General features: G+C 35.3%; 6 protein-coding genes across 7 annotated transcripts; all 6 read right to left on the reverse strand.

Moving 5' to 3' along the window:
• Positions 1-464: 464 nt before the first annotated feature.
• On the reverse strand, positions 465-5,034 carry LOC107418696 (probable galacturonosyltransferase 3). 2 transcript variants are annotated; one of them, XM_048473366.2, is made up of 10 exons: positions 4,733-5,034; positions 4,558-4,637; positions 4,014-4,084; positions 3,641-3,686; positions 3,097-3,147; positions 2,886-3,023; positions 2,605-2,727; positions 2,186-2,520; positions 1,149-2,094; positions 465-845 (listed from the first exon to the last, which is right to left on the reverse strand). In XM_048473366.2, the coding sequence occupies exons 2-10, from the start codon at positions 4,600-4,602 to the stop codon at positions 570-572; spliced, it is 2,031 nt and encodes a 676-aa protein (XP_048329323.2). In that variant the 5' UTR covers positions 4,603-4,637; positions 4,733-5,034; the 3' UTR covers positions 465-569. The 2 variants fall into 2 exon arrangements, with proteins under 2 accessions (XP_048329323.2, XP_015882881.2); XM_016027395.4 differs by having other exon boundaries at positions 4,558-5,034.
• Positions 5,035-5,648: 614 nt separating this feature from the next.
• On the reverse strand, positions 5,649-9,712 carry LOC107418704 (uncharacterized). Its single transcript, XM_048473367.2, has 5 exons — positions 9,561-9,712; positions 8,031-8,190; positions 6,711-6,843; positions 6,477-6,591; positions 5,649-5,851 (listed from the first exon to the last, which is right to left on the reverse strand). The coding sequence occupies exons 2-5, from the start codon at positions 8,186-8,188 to the stop codon at positions 5,802-5,804; spliced, it is 456 nt and encodes a 151-aa protein (XP_048329324.2). The 5' UTR covers positions 8,189-8,190; positions 9,561-9,712; the 3' UTR covers positions 5,649-5,801.
• Positions 9,713-11,219: 1,507 nt separating this feature from the next.
• Positions 11,220-12,635, reverse strand: LOC107418694 (anthocyanidin 3-O-glucosyltransferase 7). Its single transcript, XM_016027394.1, has one exon. It carries the CDS (start codon positions 12,633-12,635, stop codon positions 11,220-11,222), a length of 1,416 nt encoding a protein of 471 aa, XP_015882880.1.
• A 2,530-nt stretch (positions 12,636-15,165) lies between these two features.
• Positions 15,166-17,388, reverse strand: LOC107418664 (L-type lectin-domain containing receptor kinase IX.1). The gene has a single exon (XM_016027362.4). It carries the CDS (start codon positions 17,255-17,257, stop codon positions 15,233-15,235), a length of 2,025 nt encoding a protein of 674 aa, XP_015882848.2. The 5' UTR covers positions 17,258-17,388; the 3' UTR covers positions 15,166-15,232.
• A 2,402-nt stretch (positions 17,389-19,790) lies between these two features.
• Positions 19,791-21,082, reverse strand: LOC107419597 (L-type lectin-domain containing receptor kinase IX.1-like). The gene has a single exon (XM_060815124.1). The coding sequence runs from the start codon at positions 21,060-21,062 to the stop codon at positions 19,791-19,793; it is 1,272 nt and encodes a 423-aa protein (XP_060671107.1). The 5' UTR covers positions 21,063-21,082.
• Positions 21,083-21,096: 14 nt separating this feature from the next.
• Positions 21,097-21,769, reverse strand: LOC107419598 (anti-H(O) lectin 1-like). The gene is made up of 2 exons (XM_060815125.1): positions 21,304-21,769; positions 21,097-21,182 (listed from the first exon to the last, which is right to left on the reverse strand). Exons 1-2 carry the CDS (start codon positions 21,767-21,769, stop codon positions 21,097-21,099), a joined length of 552 nt encoding a protein of 183 aa, XP_060671108.1.
• Between the last annotated feature and the right edge of the window lie 437 nt (positions 21,770-22,206).

Consider the following 22,206-nt stretch of genomic DNA (forward strand, 5'->3'; position numbering starts at 1 on the left):
TTTGTCAAAATTGAAATTTCACTTCAAATTTTAATTATACTACTTTCAATAATAATAACTGCAGTGAAATATTCTTGATTTGTTATGGTATATATTTTAAGTATCATTCAAATCCAAGGGAAATATATATATATATATATATATATTTTTTTTCTAATTGTAACATAAGGTGGTGTGGTTATATTATTATTATTATTATCTTTATTTTTACAATAGAGGTTTAAAGTAACTTTTCTTCAACATAAAATGCTAAATAGGACGAATTTCAGAAAACAGTATATTAGATAAATTTATCTAAGCTGAATGCATATGAGGCTATTGTTAGTTGTAAGTACAAAATTAGTGTATATCCCAGTTTTTCAAGAAGTTTCGGCGGTTTCGTGTTACCGTCATAACAAGTGGTAACCAACTCAGGGGAAACCCAAGTAAACCAGAAAAAGAAAAAGCATAGCATTGTAAAAAAATAACAATAATAATAATTTAATTTTTATTTTTCCATTAGAGAACAAATAAATAATATAAAAGTGTAAGTATCCCTGTGTTAAATCTATTGAAACAAAAATGTATTATCATTCACCGATGTTACAAAGCTGAAGATAAGGGTTATCGAACATGACATATTTAGACCAGTAAGACTTGTACTTGGAAATAGCCAAATCCAACCATGGCTTGTAGTTTCCGTTGTAATGTATAACAGCTCCATTCTGTATCTCTGTTTGGTTGAGTGCTGGGTCATATCCAAGTCCTAAAACATGCCAGCTCCGATCCAGCGGATATGTCAGATTGTAAAATGTTATCAGCCCTGGCGGCAACGTCCCAAGCTTCCAAAGAGTTCTATCCTCATTCTGCATATATAATTCTTCTCTTTAGTTGCGAGTACTATAAACTACAATCTAAAAAAAGTTGCTTTTGGTAGTGAACGAACACAATTCGACCATTTCATATTATATGGCTAGAATCCATGCCCTTTTTCTGGACATAAATGAAAACTGGGATTTTGGTCAAAAAGCGGCCTCAATACACAGAATGCATGCAACTTTATAATCAACAGCTTTTCATAGGGAACAAAAAAGTAAGCATGCTACTAAAAACTAGAGAAAGAAATGGAGCAGTGGACAAATGGAGGGAAAAGTGAGATGAAATATTACCGCATCTTGCCAATAATGATATATTCCAGTGATGTCTCGCTTCCTCCACTCCTTCAAGTCAAAGATATTCATGCCAAATGCCCAACCACAAGCATTTGGATCGAAATTATCAGAGATCTTCGGATTAGTGAAATTGAGATACTTATCAAACCTATGGAAACTTTCCTTGCAGGTCTCTACAGCACCATTCACCATCCCTTGCAGATCAATGGACCAAAGAGGTGTCAAATCCTTCTGAACCACTATATCATCATCTAAAAATAGGATCTTGTCCAACTTTGGATAAACTTCGGGGAGATAGAACCTGAGATGATTCAGCATGGACAGATATTTTGGATTCCTATATTTGAGATTGTCAGAACCCACAGAGAGAGAAGAAGGATGGTTTGCCTTGAAATAATATTCTTTAATTCTGGCAGATTCAAGTTGACGGAGAACAGAACAGTAGGAGGAATTCAGCCATTTGAAATCATCAATATTTTCAACCTGGATTGTTGCCCCAGCAGGAGGGTTGACAAGAAACCACATTTTCATTGCAGCAAAATTCAGTTTATCTGTGACTATATGGAAAACATGCTTCTCAGGTTCTTTAGCATGCAGCACAGTAGAATTAACAACCACTGATGTTGCTAGAACATTATCAGAAAAGATGGCATAGTGGTAACAGGAAGTATCCTCAAGCTTTTGTTTGTTAGCCTGCTCTTTCTTTTGATAGCCCTGTAGGAAATAGTCTGCTGCTAGCTGTAGAGGGAGGCAATGCAATGGTTTAGGTACTGTTTTTGCAGCAAGTTGAATCAAGAAGGCACTCTTCTTTTTTAGCGCATTTACATTTTCTTCGGTTGATTGAAGCATGGCTCTAAACTTCCTCCCAACCACAGGACAGTTATATAATTTATCCTTTGCTATAGAAAGGATATGACCCATTGCTTTTGCTTGATCAAGTGCACTAAAACAGGACGTAAAGGAAAATTCTGCATGAGAATAAAATAAGGAAATCAAGCTCAGTAATCAGGAGAGTTGACAATGACTGGAAGTACCTTGAATGAAGCTCAGCATCAGAACTTGCTTCTCCAATAACAAGTTGACTTCTTCTGGAGTGTGTCATTAGAGAGTTATAAAGACTACTTTCATTCTTAGACTTGGCAATATTTGCATAAACTTTAGCCATTATGATTTGGTCCCGCATAAGCTTCAAGGTAGAATCAGAATTAGGGTTTTCGTAATCTCTCCTCCATATGCTATATTTTCCCTTGATGGTGGTATCAAGACTATTAGAACGTTCAATTGCAGCTGCGGCCATCTGGTTATCAGCTTCTTTATCTAGACTTAATAACTCAGCAGTTCGAAGATTTTTCCTTTCTTGCCGCATAATCTGAAGGATGAGAAACCATAACAAATCCTACCCATTGCACAAGATGCATAAAATCAGAGAAAGTAGATGCATTTGATAGTTCACCTTCCGCTTGAGCTTCACAGGGCTCATTGATGGTAGATGAGGATATTGGATTCCACTGCCTCCAGATTGATTCTCGTCTTTCTCTTTAAATATCATTGGAGAGCGAAATGAGTGCTCCACTGTCTGAATATACAAGAACAATTAAAATGGGATCCAATAAACAAAAAACACTAGAACTTAGGTGTAATTTTCTTTCTCTTTATCTAGACACACTTCACAATTGATTAAAGACTTCCATCTCAACATTGAATTCTTTTCTGTGCACAATAATGGTCAAATACCTCCCAACTCTTTGGCTGGTCATGGTTTCTATCAATAGGATTTTCCAAGACCCAGGAAGCAGAAAGGTCCCTCATTTTCACCCTACTAATTCGAACAGCACCAGAAGTATCACTGTATGATGCGATTATATCAATATCCTGTATGAAAAAAGAGACCTTAGCCACATTGACATCTATACTGAACCTACACACCCTAGCAAGTACCAATTACCTTTCCATCTGAAAGACCTAGATGTCCTGTAACAGAAGCAGCATCTTCTTCCTGCGTATACAGCATTTGACCATGAGATAAAGCTCAAGTAGCAAGTGATGGCCTTGACAGCTAAATACAAGAGTAAATAGATTAATGAAGGGCTATCAACCTATTATATTGCAAGAATTCCTTTTAGTTACTCTACTAAATAGCCATGTTTCAGCTGCCCTACATCTATCACATCCCAGAAAGCAATCTCTAATATTTTTACTCCTTAAGTATCACAGGCATGTGCATACTTGTTTCTTTTTCTATCTATCTTTTCTACTCTTCTAGAGGCTAAAATACTTGATATAATGTTTCCCTTTATCTATTTTAAACATTGCAGGTGCCATATGTACAACTATTTTGTCTATTATATTTACTAGCCTAACTCACCAAAAACAATGACAAAGAACTTATCTAAGAATCCAATTTTATGTATTAAAACCCATAGTAAAACAATGAAAAAGTTGGAAGTTTTGGATGTACACAACACCATTAACATTCAGAAGCTAAATACCTTGACAGAAGGTGAACCATAAGGGAAGTTCGGAGATTTTCCATCACTGTGTGCTCGACATGTTACATACATTGCACAATAGATAGCAGTGTCAGTATCACGCATGACAAAGGAGGGGAGTTCAAAGTATATGATTTTGATGATAGAACATGAATGTTAAAATTTTTATGAATGCACACTGAGATTTCCAAACTAACAGGAAAGAACTAGAACTTTAATCAAGTAAACCAATTGCAGACATGACTTACTGAAGGTGGAATAGAAATCTAGATGTGCTTAAAACTAACCAAGAGATCCTTTTTTTCATTGTGTTCGTAAGTAAAAAAGAGGTAAAAGTAAAACAAAAACGAAAAGTGTCACTCAGCAATCATACCCAAACATGGCATCAGAACTCAAAGGTGGATTCGTCTTCTCCGCAGTCAGTAAAGTTGCTAAGAAAACAACCTGTTAAAGCAAAATTACCAACGTTAAACAAACATCTAATCCACCAAAAAACCTCAATGAAGATAATTTGATAACTGAATATATGATACAATACTATCAAAACATTCGGATTTAAGTAGATATTCAACCACTATTTACAATTATACAACTCCAACTTTCTGAAAATTTATATGCAAAAATGCGTCATTTTAAGTTGTGAAATTTCTTATGCAGGCTAAAAGATCCATTCTTCCATCCTAACAAGCAAAATTAACAACATCAAACAAGTTCATCCACCGAAAAATTCAGCTATAGAATATAATAAAAAAATTAAAAAAAAAAAAATTGAGAAATCTCTAAATTATTTCCTTTTAAATCAACAAGTAGATAACATCCAGCACACCCATTCATAATGAATACCAAAAGATGCAAAAATCCTTTTAAGAGGCAAAAAAGAAAAAGGCTAACTAGAAAGAAGAAAAACGAAATCTTGCCTCTAGTAGAGAAACAGTAGCAAGGAAACCTTGCAAGGACGCCATTTCCACCTTCCGAGCAAACCTGAACCGTCTGACGCCTACTCTTGATTTTTCGGAACCATATAAGAGTTCTTAAAGAAAGAGATATATATATATATATATATATTTTTTTAAAAAAGGTTGAATTTCAAACCTCAATTTTCAACATCAATTGAAAAAACATGTTCTTGAAAAATTTCCGATCTGAGAATAATGGCTAGAATTATAGAATTTTTGTTCAGAGAAGACAAACAAATCGTATCATCGTAGGCACTTGATGGTAATTATCGGTAGACGGTTACGATCGATGCCGGCACTCTGATTAACAGCCGATCGGACTGAGAGAGTAGACGCGCTTCACGTTGTTTAGACGACAATGGATTGGACTAGGAAGCCACGTATTCTAATTTCTACTCAAAATATTATTTAAAAGTAAACAAACGTAGGGCAACCTTCTGTTTCCCAGTTTTACATTAATGTTCTTTATTTATTTATTTATTTTTTTTGTTTCATTTTTGTTAAAAAGTTCTATAAAAAATAATAAACAATAAAATGGGAAGGTTGCGCCTGTAATTTTTTCTTTCATAGCAATTACTCTTTTGTTAAATTAAGACCCAAAAAAAAAAAAAAAAAAATACAATAGCACTTGCTTTTATATCATTACCTTTTTATTTATCACGTTTTGTATATTGTTTTTATACATGTTTTGAACTAATTAATCTTTCTTCTCAAACGCCACCATGTAATTTATTCAAAAAAAAAAAAAAAAAAAAAGGCCACCATACAACAAAATTAATCCTTCTTTTTTTATTTAAAGAAAATAATTATTTTCATAAGTTAATGAAAAAAAATTATTGTTAATGTCTTCCCGTACTTTTGAAAAAAAAAAAAATTACCGCTGTTTATATATATATATATATATATATATATAATATTCAAAACAAAAGAATTATAATGTTGTTAATCCCAAAGAAATTTATCAGCCACGCGCAGAACGCAGGATAGGCAAAACCGTAAAAGGCTGATATGCCATGATGTCATCTCACTTTCTTTTCCACCATAGGCGATAGTAAACCATGAATTAAGTTGACAATATATAGACTTTAAGCCATTAATGTGGTACACAGATATATCAGTTTTTAACATGACCATGGTTCTTTGATTGAATTACAACGTATACGTTACTTTTGTCCTTCTGGGCCATAGAAGCACCAGGAGCAGGATCATTCATTGGTTTCCTGTTCAGCCATTTCCTTCTGCCGTTCTTGTTCCTCTGTAGAAAAACATAATTGATAAACTGATCCTAAGATGGCAAATGACCAAAGCTAGTCCATCAGATATGAAAATGCCAGTTAAAAAAAAAAAAAAAAAAATCACATAATTCCCAATGTCATATAAACTATTTTCTGTTTGTTGTGGTTCTGTTCTCTCACAAGACAGCTTGCAAAATTTCTGATTCGGCGTTTGGAACAACATCAGAGATTTAAATAAGAATATAGTTCATACACCTACAAATTGCTTAAAGTTTTAGGTTAGATAAAGTGATATAATAAGCAAACAAAACAATGTGACAAACTGGAATCATAGCAGACACATATCCAGTTGTTGTGCCTATTGCCAACGCATGGCCTATCAAGAAAGAGACCTGAGATGTACAAAAGCCTCTGGGTCCCAAATGGGCAATTTGATATGGGAAAGATTGAGAATATCTATGAGATTCACCAATCTATAATAACAGAAAGCCACTGGAGTGTATGGGAAAGATTGAGAATATCTATGAGATTCACCAATCTATAATAACAAACTAAGGATAGTTGATACAGATAAGCAAACAAAGTAACATGCATAATGCCTCATAATTTCAGAAGAAGATCAATAAGTAGATTCAAACCACTTACCCATAAGTTTATATATTGCCTTCTGGGTTCGTCTTTCAAGCTTATCAAACTTCTTCTGCACATCCCTCCTGAGGTCCCAATTTGGTTTTTTAGGAGCAATGTTCACAAATGGATCCTGAAAAGTTAAAATTAACCCAGAATTAGAGCACATAGACATAGGAAGCAATACAACACAATGTACTATTAATAGCACACAATTGATTACAAGATGTCATTTCGAAAGCAACTAAGTACCTCTTTCTTCTCTGGTGGAGGAGGCACTGCTGCAACTGGGCCTTCAAACTTTGGTAGCACTGGAGGAGGAAGCTTCCCCTCCTGAAGCTGCTTATCATGAGGAACATAATTTCGAAATTTCATGTCAAGATTCCTGCAAGAGATTAGTGTATAAGAACCCATCTAGCAACCAAAGAATGGTTAAACAAAAACAACAACAAATAACAACAAAAAGGAATAAAGAAAAAAGAACACCTCCTTTCAATTCAAAACTAATTACCAAAAATACGCCAATAACTTATCCTATATGGTAGTCTCAACATAAACTGCCCAAATGCAATGGACTTTAAGCAAGCTGCAGTTAGTAAAAACCAAGACAAAGGTTTTCACGGGCCACAACACAATTCAGATCTCCATAAATTCAAACTCAAGGCAAATTGTTGGTATCATCATGCAGTGACTGAAAAACATATAAACAAATGCAAACAACACCAAACAGGTAACACAAGAAATTGATCCTCAATGGTGGTTTAACCCCTAACTACTGCATAAAAGCATTTATAGCATAGCAACCATCCTAACTGATTGCAGGACTTATACATTAAAATATTTCATTTTTATTTTATAGAAAACAATATTATAACATTTCATTTATATTAATTCTTCTTTTGTACCCTACAACTGCAACTACTTCATAAAAAATAAGACCTTAATAAATTTGACTTGATCCACTTATATCAATTCACCAAACAAACCAACATATTGCATTTTCATTATTCAATCTTTGAGGGTCAAGGGAAGATGATTTTAAATGAAAAATTTAACTTAAAAACCAACATTTTGTCATGGGAATATCATTCTCCTTAAAAATTTCGCAACTAAAATATGCACACCACAAACTAAAAAAAGAAAATTAAAACTAATATGAACTGATGAATTCATTATAAAGCATTTCAAAGTTTAAGCATTAAAAAATCCCAAGTGATGACTCAAACAATGCATGCACACCAAATGTGGTCGAATAGACTGACAGACAGAAAGGAAATCCACTATTTCTTTACTTATTTTTTTTTCTCCCTCTATTTGGGTTGGAGGGTTGCTTTATTATCTTAATGTGATACTTGTATGAATAAACCACTGCATGAACCCATACATCAAGTGCATTAGTACACATGCATATCTTTAAAAGCATAATATCATGAACCAACTTTGAAACAAAATATTATATATAATGTATATATAATGAACTAAAAAAAAAAAAAAAATTAAAAACAACTATGCAAATAAGGGGTGGTGAAGTTATCAAACAATTAGAAAAAAAAAATGGTAGGATATACTCACGTTTCTCCAACATTTTCATTTTGATCATTCTTCTTATCCTCAACTTGGATAGAGTCTCCATCTGGAGTGTTAAACAGTTCTAGCGCAGCTCTAAGAGATGCTATCCTCTCTTGACGCGCAGCAGCAGCTCCTTCAATAGAATCATCTTCAGCAGCCATCACTTCACCCATGTAACAAATAAATATAGGGACTATTATATAAACTGGTGGACATGCTACATTATGTGCCAAGATATTGGTCTATACATAAACTTACTAAAGTCCCTACAATAGTATAAGTGTCTACTCCGAAAATCAAATAAGATTTGGAGTAGAACACAGCCATAAAATTAGCTCAGGATTTTAGGTGTTCAATGATAATTCATCTGCTGCAAATAGCTTAAATGGAAAAATGAAAACAACACATCCTGTGAAGAAAGCATTACTAAATCAAAACTGCAAAAAGGAGACTTCCACATTACATGCATACAAAATGCCTTTTTCTTATTGTTATACCTGGTTTTAGAATTTAGTTTTTCTCCTGTCATCTAATCTAAAACCTTTTTGTGCGAAGAATTCTGACAGTTTCAGAAAACTGATTTTAGATACAATTTATAGCAAAATGTAAAAAACGTTTTTTCAGAATTTTATTTTATTTTATTTTGAAAGGTTTTCTTTCTTTCGAGAAAAAACAGTCAAAGATATTATTTACTCAATTTAAGCTTGGTCTACAATCAATTTACATAAAAGTGGAGCGCCTGCACTTTTTATTTTTTCTGCCTTAAAACATAGAAACAGGACCAACTCTGAAAGCTTTATGAACAAGTTTCAAGATAAAAATTTAGAAAACCTACCATAGGATATAATTAGCAGAAACTTTTTCTGTAAGGGCACTACAAGAAATAAGGTGGAAAAGGATGTTTAAAAACACAATAGAGAACAGCATATATCAACCCCTATTTGAGTTACTCGATAACAATAATTCAAAGCCATCAACAACCCCAAAACCATCACCGCAGCTAAACCAAGCCCAAAATTCAAAACCCTAAACCCAGCATAATTGCTAACATTTTCTCCATTTAAAATCCAAATTCCTCAAAGCAAGAGAATGCTACCACCACCAACCATCCGGACATCCAAAGCAGCAATTGTTCAATTTTAGAATTAGTGATAAACCACAAAATTAACACACAAAAAAGGAATCCCAAAAATAAGAAAAAGAAACAAAATTTGCCGCTTGGTTGCCTAAAAAAGGTAAACAAACAAATCGAATTCAATTCAAACAAAAAAGAAAAGTATATTTATCTATATTCGATATGAATGTTTCCAAGATTTTAAACACCAAAAGCAGAAAAACAGAATAACGATGAAAATTTTGGTTTGTTCTCCCCATAATAATCATATGTTTTCTGGGCAACCAAACATTGATAAACACGTCGCGCAAAATAAAAAGAAACAGAACCCCATTATTGATAAATCGTAGCATAAAATAACCCAACAGTAAGTTCAGAGAAAAATAAATAAATAAACAAATTGTAACTAGAAATTTTACCGAAAGAGAGTGTTTGATGGAGTAGAGAAGGTTGGGTTAATGCAAGCAAGGGCCTCGCTCAGCTTCAGCCTTCTACTTCTTCTTCTTCGTCTCTCAGCTCTTCCTCACAATCAGAAGAGCCCAGGGCTTTGTTCTGCATTATGTAAAAACCTATGAAATTACATAAACACCCTCATCTCCTTTGCTAAGGTTTTATACTTTTCTTTTATTATTAACCGCAAATTTTTATTTTTTTTTCTCAAAGCTAAAAATGTAAAATTATGTCACTAATAATAAATATTACGGACATAAAAAGGGGAAAAGAAAAATATTTTTAGTTTTTTTATTAATGAATATTTTTGAAATATAAAAAACATGAAATTTTTATTATATCTAATAATTTTTATGGTGTAATACGATTGATTTTAGTCTTAAGATAAAAGTCAAAAAAATTTTCTTATTTCGATAAATATAAAATTGTCTTAAGCTAATCCTTTAAGATAAAAAAAAAAAAAAAAATGACCTGAACAACTCAATTAAATTTCACTAAGACAAAAGTTTAAAAAACGAACAAGCTCATGCTCTGTTAATTTGTAGCCGGCTTGGGATTTGTGTATTTTAGTAGCCACATTGATTAGAAGTGGGTCACAAATCTTCTGTCACTTTAGGTCCCTATGGTGTACTAATTTCCTATTGCATATGACGTTGATCCGACCATGTACTGTTCTATCTTCCTTCATTCATTTAATGCCGCCCATTACCCAAGCAAGCCACAGGTAAAAACTTTTCATTATAAACTTTCCGGATCCTTTGAACAGTATCTATAATTGTCTCTTTACTAGTTTGATTCCCTTTTAAAATAGAGAGCATTTCTCATTTTCCAGTCGCCAATAAATTTATTATATTTACAAATTTAAATTTAAATAGAGAGTCAGTTTGGTCCACCGTATTTGAAAAATCAAAATCATTTTCTAAAATTAAATTTTCTATTATTTTTTATTTGTTATATTATATTTTTCAATGCATCATTATCACTTTATCATAATTAAGACAATAAAAAATATATAATATATTTTTATATTTTCTATGTACCCGCTGTCATTTTACACTGTTTACAATGCACAATAAAAACAAATTTAAAAAAGTGTTGTTAGAGTGATTTTATAAGCCCTACACTTTATTTTTAAAATGCTCATTATGATAAAAGATATGCTTTTTAAAACATAAAATATTGTTGGAGAAGCTCTTACAGATTTGCAGTTTGCAACTCCTATTAGTATTAATGCATGCTAATAATGTTTAAAAATTAAACAATATATATATATATAAGCACATGGAGAGGATTCGGATACCTCATCATCCTAATTGCCCCTTGAATATAGCATTCAAACAATCGATCTCCACATAACAGTTTATAGCAAAATTAGGTTCCAAGGCAAACCGTAGTCAAAGTAGCCAGCCTTTGTCAGCTAGCTATATTATATTGAACTTGATGCAATATCAGATTATCACATCTAAACATTATTAACATGTAAAAAAAAGAGAGAGAAAATACGTTAGAAATTAAACATCAAGATGAAGATCATATATTGCAACCCGGACCATGAAGATCATAGATTATATATGTAATCAGCGCATGCATCCGGATTTTATGAAAATGGGAATAATATATAAATTTTGTTATTTAGAAATCAAAGCCACCAAAATTTTGAAATCTCTTGCAGCGCAGCTGGTGGGAGCAAGATGAGCCTGGAGCACACGGCGTTTGAGTGCAAGAGCTCCTTGTCTAACCTTCTTCCCATGTTCTTCATTTGCAAGTCCCAAAATGAGTTCCAAGCTCTGCTTGACTCCTGGCTTTGTTAGCTCCCCTGAATTATTAGGCCCTTCAAGTATGAGACCATCCTTCCATATGGTCTGAACCAGCCTCCCCATCATGTGCTGGTCTCCAAAGAAAGGGCGCCCGATGAGGGGGACGCCACAAACAACGCCCTCATAGACGGAGTTGGTTCCAAAATGAGTCAAAAAAACCCCAACAGAGTCATGAGATAGGACTTCCTTCTGGGGTGCCCAACCCACGAATTTGCCTTGCGTCTTGGTCCTCTCGGAGAACCCACTGGGCAAGTCCTTCCGCAAGTGGTCTTTCAGAGACCAAAGAAATGGGACTTTGGTGTCTTCCAAAGCCTCCGCCAGGGCAACCAATTCTTTCTGAGGCAGCATCGACACTGTTCCGAAGCTGATGTACGCAACGGATCCGGGCTTTTGGGCATCCAACCAAGACAGGCAGCCCGTGGGATCTGAATCAGAAGGCGGTAATGGAGGCAGTGGAAGAGTCACGGTGAAGAACCCCACATCGAGAACGTTCCCGAGCTTTGATCGGAGATCGTCATCCAGAGCCGGAGGGTTGAGCTCTTCGTAAGAGCTGACAACAACGGAGACAGCTTTTGGGAGAACAAGTTCAAGCTGGCTCAGGGTTTTTAAGAAGGGAGAAGATTGCAAATCATCATCGGAGACGGAGAGTATTTCGCCTGGCAAGTCTGAAATGAGAAATTCAGACAAGCCAGGAATGAAATCTAGATGATGATGATTAGTTCGAGTATGTTGGCGAATGAGGTGAGTGTGAAGATGAGCAGAAAGAGAGGGCGAGCATGGAAGCCAAGCAGCAATCCATGGAACGCCAAAATGCTCCGCAACATCCGCACAGCAGCTACTGACGAAGGCATCGGAAAGCAAGCAAGTGATCCTCATGTTTGTATTATTATCATTCATGCTGTTTGTAAAATTGGCAATGGAGGATTTGAGGAAAAAGTCGACCTCCTCCAGTGGATTTCCGGAGAGGACGTGACCCACAGGGACTCCATCATCCACGGAGCAGGGTTTCAAGTTGTGAGGGATATTTGAAGAAGAAGAAGAAGAAGAAGAATGAAAGAGGGAGGCGTTGGATTTGGCAGTGTTGAAGAAGGAAAATTGCACTTGTGGAGCTGCACAGGCTAGTTTGCGAACTAGACTAAGCAGCGAAATAGGATGGCTGCCAAATGGGAATGCAAACACTGCCACATGGGGTTGCTCGGGCTTGCTTATGCTGCTGCTGAGTGCCATAATCTTGTTACTAAACTCTTTGGCTTATGGGATATACGTGTATATATATATATATATATAAGTTGAAGCAGCTCCACCTACCTTCCTCTTAATCAATTCTTACTGGTATGCTCTTCTTATGTATATCCACATCCATGAGATATGTTATTATTCTAGCTCCAAGACAAATCTCCTCTCTTTTGTGATAGAAATTATTGAGAGTCGAGAGATTAAAGGATAAGTGGTAGGTGTGTATGTGTATGTGTATGTGTTTGTGGATGTAAAGCAATAAAAGTAGTACTAGCTGGTTGGTCTCTGTGTCTGTGTGTGTGATAAAAGCTGGAAAAACGTTTCCAGAGCACAACGTGTACCAATGTAGCATAACAGAATTAGTACCATTGCCCAATCACATTGTAACATGTGTACCATTAATAATAAGTACAATGTAACCACGTCACTCCTTTTCCAACTTAGTTGCCCTCTACGGCCAAAACAATTCTTCAAGAAGGAAGCATCTAAAAGCATTTTGCCATTTGCGATTGTATTGCTAAATTTTGACATGAATATATGTTTTGACCTCTTTAATAATATATTATAAAATTTGTCAAGTGCATTTTTATGCTGAATTTCACTTAAAGAAATGTAATTGATAAATTTTGATAGTGAATCTATGATAATAAAATTTATGGAATCGTTAATCTCTTATATAGTTTTGAGTTTTTAATTTTTAGAAGGTAAAATATGATAGGAACCATACATTCAAAATATCAAATATTTAATTAAATAAAAATTTTATATCCTATTGAAAAGCTCGTTTTAAAATTTAACATTGATATTTACTATTGAAAAGTTTATGCTAATATTAAATTTTAAAAATGTCAATGGTAAAATAACATTTATAATTGAATATCCTATGCCATTCATAGGTGCTGTCGGTGGCAAAATATAGTGATGAATCACATGCCCTTATATGTTATATACTGCATGCTATTCAATTAAAGCTTCGGTCGCCTTCTAATTTATTAGATTTTTTATTTTTTTCCGAATGTAATAGAATTTAGAAGCAGCTGTTTTTGCGGTCTCATATTTTCCTGTTGCAATTTGTATTTAAGCTTAATAAAGCTTGCTAGCTAGTCTACATGCATTATATTTCATTATGTGGATTAATTTCCATAATTGCATGGATGACTGATCCTTCGGGTTGTTTGGGAAAGAATGCCCCCCCCCAAAAAAAAAAACAAAGGAAATTTTCTTGATATATAAATATTATTTCAGATTGACAGCGCATCTGAAATTGTAAACCTGATGATACATTCCATTAAATTAATATGAAACTTTCCCTTCAAATTTGTCCTTGTCCCCTGCTTGTTTTTTCGTTGTTTGTAAAACAGTATATCTTACCATTTACGTTCAAAATTGGATGCAAATATAGGCACCTTGATTTTGCTTTCAAGGGTATAGAATAATAATCAACATAAAACTCAAAACATTCCTTACAAATATTAAAGTATAATCAACGCCATTTCATTTTTATACAAATATTGAAAATTCTATTCTCCAGGATTTTTATTTCAGAATTGTCTAAGATAGTGTCCATTGTTATGTGAATAACAATCATGATTGTAAAATTTGTATATATTAGTAAGTTGACAGCTGTAAACGGTTGATCTCACATTTCTTCTAATAAGCTTTTTACTATATTAAAAATATATATATATATATATAAAACAATAAACAAAAGTAAATAAATAATTATTTTTTTTAAAAGAAAAAGAAAAAGAAAAAACAACACCAACCATTCCATCACCGAGTTATACGTACTAAACCCAACCCCCGCACGAGTTTGATAGTGTGGCACAGCAGCCACCAGCTGACGCGTTTCCATTTATGACTTACAGTTTACATGACCCCAGGATTACCAAATGCCTGCAGAGTCGGGTGGGCTATACCACCCACTGCTTGTCTCTTTTATTTATTTATTGCTGAATCACTACTTCCCCCCTTCTGGTCAGAACATAAATATACAAATCAGATGCCCTCATATATGCCTTTTTTTTCCCAAAAAAAAAAAAAAAAAAGGGTAAACCTCATCAATATTTGCGTGGTTGACCTGTGCCCCCTTTTTTTTTTTGGGTGAATAACAGGGGGCTGTTTTGGGTTGCGGGGAATAGACTTCCAGCACTACCCTTTAAAAATGTAGTTTAAGTAATATAATTTTCTTAAAATAATAACAACTTATAAATTTTGGAATCAAAGTGGATTTTTGAAATGAAACAAGCAGCAAAATAGTTTTGGGAAGAAAAACAATAAAAGTAAAGGTAATTATATAGATTACTAATAATTAGGAAGAAATCATTTCTATTCTTGTTCCTAATGATTGAAAGATTAGTTTTCAAGGAAAAAAAAAAAAAAAAAAAACTGCAATTGAAATTAAATGCTTCATCTACTCAAGTCCAAGCATTTACTTCGTCTTCTTGCCCTGCTTGGTATATACACCCTTTTTACGTTTAAGAAATATGAAAACTAAGAAAAGCAAGAGACATTGTCTTGAGAATGGAAATTGACAGCCTTTGAAATTGGTATGGAATTAACAAATACATGATAAACAAGTTCATCATTTAACGACCAACATTAATAGAAGTAAAAGACAATGAATTATGTGCAGCTGCAGAGGAGGGCACAGGAGGTTCCTCTTCCAAGCTGCCTAAATTGTAGTTTGGAGGAGGCATGCTTTTGGGAAGATCAGGAAAATGTGCCTCAAATTGCAGAACCTGTAAGGCCTGCCTAATGGATGGTCTGAGAGTATGATCAGGGTGTGCGCACCAAAGCCCAACATTCACCAAACATTCCAACTCTTTTGCTTCAAACTCCATACCCAATCTCTTGTCCACCACATCAACCACTCTATCCTCTCCATACATCTCCCACACCCAAGCTGCCAGTGAAGCATCACTGTTACTTTCAATTGATTTTCTTCCACATGCTATCTCCAAAGCCACCACCCCAAAGCTATACACATCGGATGCTTTACTTGCCTTGCCCTTACTTATATATTCCGGCGCCATATACCCGAATGTCCCTGCCAACGCTGTTGTCTTGGCGACTGCGTCTTCATCCATCAACCTTGCCAGACCAAAATCCCCTAGTTTCGTGTTGAAATCCGAGTCCAACATTATATTGCTCGATTTTATGTCCCTGTGAATCACACTTTGGTCCGACTCTTCATGCAGGTATAGCAATGCCGAGGCAAGGCCAAGGGCCATCTTATACCTGACTGCCCATTTGAGCATGGTCTTCTCTCGAAACAGGTGAGAATCGAGACTGCCATTAGGCATGAACTCATAGATGAGAAGGAGCTCTCCCTTCTCATGGCACCAACCCATCAGCTTCACTAAATTTCTGTGTCTCAATCCGCTGATTATTTTCACCTCGGATATGTACTCCTTTCTTCCCTGTTTGGACCGTTTCGACACTCTTTTAACTGCAATCGTCATATTCAGTTGGCTTAGGAAGCCTTTGTAAACCTCTCCGAATCCCCCTTCTCCAAGCAGACCTTGTTTAGCAAAGTTATTAGTGGCCCTGACCATTTCACTGTAGGAATACCTCCTAGGACCTGTGTTGTGATCGAATTCCCGGTTCATAGCATTTTCGAATCCCGAGGTTCCTTCTTGATCTTCAAATTCAACCACCCCTTGAGCTCTCCTCCAATAGAACAGACCAATTACAACAATTATAAAAACTCCACCAACTACAGGACCAACCACCACTGCAACATTATTCATTCTGCCTTGCTCGTTATTTCCTGCAGGGGACCACCCTGTTGAATTGATCTCCCGTTCTCCTGCAGGAGACTCAGTTGAATTGAATTCCCATGAAAGAACTTCATGTTTCTGAGTGTAAGTGCCAGTTCCAGCAGCGAATCCGACAGTGGCATATTCGGGCATGACTCTTGGTATATCGATCAAAGTCCAAATGTTAAAACTTCCATGATCATTTGAGGATGAGCTTCCAAGGAAGGATAAAGTGACACTGAAATTGTTGGTTGAATAAGCGTAATTGATCGCCACATGAATCTTCGATCCATCGTTCAAAGGTCTGGTCATTTCCCTGGTTTTAACAGAATAGATGGAGTTGACGTCGATCGCGAAATGATTGCTTCCTAGATCAACGGTGTTTCTGAAAGTGTCGAACTCAACAGCCACCAGCCCATCTGCCGAATTATAGGTACAATTGGAAATGAGTCCGAAGCAGCCTCCATGTGACCTGTCAGGCGATTGGGATCCATTTTTAGCGAGGAAGAAAGCAAACCCATCTGCACCAATCGAATCATTTCCCATTTTCTTAATGCTGAAATCAAAACTGGTGGTGAAATCTGTAACCTTCCCAGTGGAATTGTCCCAAAGACGTACTTGTTTATCATACACTGCTCTACCAACAGTGGTAATTGGTGAACCATTTGTGAGCCTTAGAATTCCTTCTGTGACGTTGGCCTGCCCGGAAGTGACTATCCCATTGACGTCTTTGAAATCGGGATAGTTGAAGTGAAGTGCATGTAACAGAGGAAGATACAGCACAAAGTGGATAAATAACAGCCAAGTAGTACTAGTACAAGTACGTGTACTAGTAAGGTTGATGGAGGACATTTTTGGAGGATGAGATTGAGAATGGAAGGCAATGTTAGTTTGTGGGTTCGAGGACCAATCACAGATCGCAATCAAATTTAAAAAGGTTTAGTTTCTCCCAGGTTTGAAGTAGTCATTCGAGGAGCGTGTTTTCTTATTTTATCACACGCAGGTATAGTTGAATACTGTCAGTCAAGGTATTGTAGGGGTCAACTCTTCAATGTTACAGAATGGAGAAGAAGAAAATTTGTAACATGATGATTAAATAATGTGTAATATACCGCCGTGTCTGCCAAACAAGATTGACCTAAAAGAGAACTCAAGAAGACAAGCTAGCTGAACAAAACAAGCGCCTACCTACCTCCCATTCATTTTCTGAAAAACACATGTGAACTAAAGACAATATATCATATCATATATGGCCATTATTCATCTTCACGGTCAAAGTCAATATATACATACATAATTTTTGGCAATCTTCAAATACAAAATATATATATACTTTTACCATTGAAAAAGCGTCAGCTGCATAGACTGTTTAGATAAACTTATTGGAGAAATTATTTTTCTGATATAGCAAAAAATATCTAATAATAAACAAATACATTAAAGATACTTTCATATTTTTGTTTGTGATTATTATTATTTTGTTTATACATTTGACACCCTTAGTACCTTTGACAAATTAGTAAAATCTAACAGATGCCAACATGTCGTTGGGCTAGGCCACGATCACCTCACGTGCCATTCCTTCTACACTAAAATATTTGTTTTTTTTTTTTCCATTTTTTCCTTCATTTTTTTTTTCAGATAAACCTACATTAAAATCAAGCCAAACTTATGGAGTAGAAGAAAAATAAGTAGGTGTTGCAGAAGTGGAGGAGGAGGAGACGAAAAAAACGAAAAAAAAAAAAAAAGAAAAAAAAGAAAAGAAAAGAAGGATAACATCACACAGACAAAACCCTTGAAGTTTGATAGTAATAGCTAAATAAACAATAAAGAATTAATAGAATATTCCTCTCATATAACCTTTGCATTAATAACACCGAGTGCTCATACCATAATGTTTGATTCTTGAAGCTTTATAGATGACTAGTTCCCTTATAAACGTACGTATCTGATGTAGAACTACTGTTCTTATCACAGTTACAATAGGTTTTGCTTCATCCAATCTAACATCAAAGTTGAGTTCGAAACTAGGAAGTTTAATAACGTGTGTAAGTAGGGATCACTTTCCAATTAAACTGGCACGTTCCCAGCCTCTTCCCTTCAATCCTAATCAACTTTTAAAAGCATTTCAAATGGTCTTGTAGAGGTTGGAAGGGTTTGCAGACTATGTTGTACGGATATTTTTCTTGAAAATTATGTGGAATAAATGTTTATTTGATATATATTTAATTTAAAAGTTGATTTCTAATGATATTGTCTTAGTCTCAATTAATTAATAATGTGTATATTTATTTTTTCTCTCAAACAATTAATAACATCCATAATAATGTATTTATTTATTTTTTCAAAAATTATATTTTTGATAATGATTATTTTGTTAAATGATATTGTTTAGTAGGCCTTTCAAAAATTTGTTGATAGTTAACGCGTATTTATTTATTTGCCCTGGAGTATTTATATAGAGTCGGAGATTTCTTTTAAAAAAAAAACAAAATTTATATTTTTGATGTGGCAAGAAAAAAAAAAGCAATTTAGATGTCCATTCGTGATCCTCAAATCTTACTAGTTTTGGCAAAATAAGACATTTTGCTAGGTTTATTATTATTTTAATTATTATAAAATCACTAGATTATAAATAAAACGATTCACATTTTGAAAGTGAAAATCTATATATCTATATCTCCATCATAATGTAATTGACATAAATTAATAAACATATTCATGATAGATATATTGGAATTTTATAGTTTCTAAGTTTTTTTTAAAAAAAATAAAAAAATAAAAAAACTTAGCCAACACCTATTGTAATAGATTTATAAAAACTATATTTTTTAAATTTCTAGCAAAAATAAGTTTTTCTCAAATCATATATATTACAAATCTACTGTTATTTGATAATTTGTAAAATAGAATATCATAGTTTAACTTCCTCTTGCAGAGGAGAAGAAGGAAAAGAAAAAAAAAAAAAAAAATCTTGTCTAAGAGGGATTCCATCTAATTTAGACATAATCACAGGTGTTTGGTCCTTCTAAAGTTGGCAATGAAGGGTTGTGGTAAAAAGTCTAATAATTCCTCCATCGGGTTTCCTCAAGAGGACGTGACCAACAGGGACTCCATCTTTCACACAAAACCTAACACTAAATGCATATAAAATAAATTGAATGGGTTCGATCTTATACATACGCGAGGAAGGTAATCAAAAAAGAAAGAAGAACTCATATGGCATCCATCCTTCTCATGTTTAAGAAATATATGAAAACTAAGAAAAGCAAGAAAAACAAGAGACTTTTTATTGACAATGAAAATCTACAACATTTGAAATTAGTTTTGAATTAACATATATATATATATATATATATATGCATCTGACGAACAAGTTCATCATTTAACGACCAGCATTAATAGAAGTAAAAGTCAGTGAATGTGGTGCAGAGGGGGGCAGAGGTGGTTCCTCTTCCAAGCTAACTAAATTGTAGTTTGGGGGAGGCATGTTTTTGGGAAGATCAGGAAAATGTGCCTCAAATTTCAGAACCCGCAATGCCTGCCTAATGGATGGTCTGAGAGTATGAACAGGGTAAGCACACCAAAGCCCAACATTCACCAAATATTCCAACTCTTTTGCCTCAAACTCCATACACAATCTCTTGTCCAACGCATCAACCAATCTATCCGCTCCATATAACTCCCACACCCGAGCTACTAGTGATGCATCACTGTTACTTTGAATTGATTTTCTTCCACATGCTATCTCCAACGCTACCACCCCAAAGCTATACACATCCGATGCCTTACTTGCCTTGCCTTTGCTTATGTATTCCGGTGCCATGTAACCAAATGTCCCTGCCAACGCTGTTGTCTTTACGCCTGCATCTTCATCCATCAACCTCGCCAGACCAAAATCCCCTAGCTTGATGTTGAAATCCGAGTCCAACATTATATTGCTTGATTTTATGTCCCTGTGAATCACACTTTGTTCCGACTCTTCGTGCCGGTATAGCAGTGCAGAGGCAAGGCCAGGGGCTATTTTATACCTGACTGCCCATTTGAGCATGGTCTTGTCTCGAAACAGGCGAGAATCGGGACTGCCGTTAGGCATGAACTGGTAGATGAGAAGGAGCTCTCCCTTCTCATTGCACCAACCCATCAGCTTTACTAAATTTTTGTGTCTCAGCCCGCTGATTATTTTCAGCTCGGATATGTACTCCTTTCTTCCCTGTCTGGACCTTTTAGAAACTCTTTTAACTGCAACTGTCATATTCAGCTGGCTTAGGAAGCCTTTGTAAACCTCTCCGAATCCTTCTCCTCCAAGAAGACCTTCGTTAGCAAAGTTATTAGTGGCCCTGACCAATTCACTGTAGGAATACCTCCTAGGACCTGCGTTGTGATCGAGTTCCCCGTTCATAGCATCTTCGAATCCTAAGGGTGCTTCTTGATCTTCAAATTCAACCACCCCTTGGGCTCGCCTCCAACATAGCAGAACAATTACAACAGTAAGAAAACCTCCACCAACTACAGGACCAACCATCACTGCCACATTATTCATTCTGCCTTGTTTATTATTTCCTGCAGGGAACTCTGCCGAGTTGAACTCCCATGAGAGAATCTCATGTTTCTCAAGGGTAAGCACCAGTTGCAGCAGAAAATCCGACAGTGGCATACTGGGGCATAACGCATAAGTGTTGGTATATCGATCAGAGTCCAAAGATTATAAATAGTTTCATGGTCATCAGTGGAGGATGAATAATTCTCAAGGAAGGATAAAGTGACACTGAAATTGCTGGTTGAAGAATCATAATGGATCATGACATGAATCCTTGATCCATCATTCAAAGGTCCGGCCACTTCCTTGGTTCTTGGAGAATAGATGGAGTCGATATCGATCCCGAAATGATTGCTACCTTGATCATAGGTGTTCCTGAAAGTGTCAAACTCCACTGCCACCAGCCCATCGGCAGAGTTAAAAGTACAATTGGTAATGAGTCCAAAGCAGCCTCCATGTGACTTCTCAGGTGCTTGGGATCCATTCTTAGCAAGGAAGAAAGCAAGCCCATCTCCACCAATTGGATCACTTCCCATTTTCTTGATGCTAAAATCAAAAGTGGTAGTGAAATCGGCAGCCTTCCCAGTGGAATTGTCCCAAAGTAGTACTTGTATGTCATACACAGCTCTACCAACAGTAGTAATTGGTGAACCATTTGTAAGCCTTAGAATTCCTTCTGTGATGTTGGCCTGCCCGGAAGGGACCATCCCATTAGAGTCTCTGAAATCGGGATAGTTGAAGTGGAGTGCATGCAATAGAGGAAGATACAGCAGAGAGAGGACCCATAGCAGCCATAGACTGCAAGTAAGGTTGATGGACGACATTTGGAGGATAAAAATGAAAGTGCAATGTTTTAACTACAAATGGGTTTTGAGGACCAATCACAGATGATTAAATTCGTTTAGTTTCTCCCTTATTTTAAGTTCTCCAAGGGCGTGTTTCCGATTTCGCCTTGTTGAATAGAATCGGTCAGCATTATGTTAATGCTTTTTTTGGGCCAACTTCAAGGTTAACAAAACAATGAAGAAGAAGAAAAAACTGTTACATAATGATCAATGGGTGATTCAGCAGCACAAAAAAATAAATAAATAAATAAATAAATAAATAAAATAAAAAATCAACGGATGATATTTTAAAGCATGTGCATATCGATAGTGTGGTTAACATGCACTACAAGTTACACGCTAGTTACATGTAGTTCATAATATACAATACTCTAAATTATACGTCATAAATGGCCAATTAAATAATTACCCAAAAA

The sequence above is a fragment of the Ziziphus jujuba genome, chromosome 2 (genome assembly GCF_031755915.1).
Source record: "Ziziphus jujuba cultivar Dongzao chromosome 2, ASM3175591v1".
NCBI classification, from domain to species: domain Eukaryota; kingdom Viridiplantae; phylum Streptophyta; class Magnoliopsida; order Rosales; family Rhamnaceae; genus Ziziphus; species Ziziphus jujuba.

Bases quoted from the DNA above. Each gene is read 5' to 3' on its own strand.
- LOC107418694 (XM_016027394.1), bottom strand. From the start codon at position 12,635: ATGGCACTCAGCAGCAGCATAAGCAAGCCCGAGCAACCCCATGTGGCA.
- LOC107418696 (XM_048473366.2), bottom strand. From the start codon at position 4,602: ATGGCGTCCTTGCAAGGTTTCCTTGCTACTGTTTCTCTACTAGAG. The intron at 3,687-4,013 runs GTATGATTGCTG...TCGAGCACACAG, and splicing joins AGTTCTGATGCCATGTTTGG to TGATGGAAAATCTCCGAACT. The intron at 2,095-2,185 runs GTACTTCCAGTC...GTCCTGTTTTAG, and splicing joins GATGCTGAGCTTCATTCAAG to TGCACTTGATCAAGCAAAAG.
- LOC107419598 (XM_060815125.1), bottom strand. From the start codon at position 21,769: ATGTCGTCCATCAACCTTACTTGCAGTCTATGGCTGCTATGGGTCCTC. The intron at 21,183-21,303 runs GTAGCAATCATT...TTCTTCAACCAG, and splicing joins CAGGAACACCTATGATCAAG to CAATTTCAGTGTCACTTTAT.
- LOC107418664 (XM_016027362.4), bottom strand. From the start codon at position 17,257: ATGTCCTCCATCAACCTTACTAGTACACGTACTTGTACTAGTACTACT.
- LOC107418704 (XM_048473367.2), bottom strand. From the start codon at position 8,188: ATGGCTGCTGAAGATGATTCTATTGAAGGAGCTGCTGCTGCGCGTCAA. The intron at 6,592-6,710 runs GTACTTAGTTGC...TTAACTTTTCAG, and splicing joins CTCCACCAGAGAAGAAAGAG to GATCCATTTGTGAACATTGC. The intron at 5,852-6,476 runs GTAAGTGGTTTG...GTTTTTCTACAG, and splicing joins GGCAATATATAAACTTATGG to AGGAACAAGAACGGCAGAAG.
- LOC107419597 (XM_060815124.1), bottom strand. From the start codon at position 21,062: ATGCCACTGTCGGATTTTCTGCTGCAACTGGTGCTTACCCTTGAGAAA.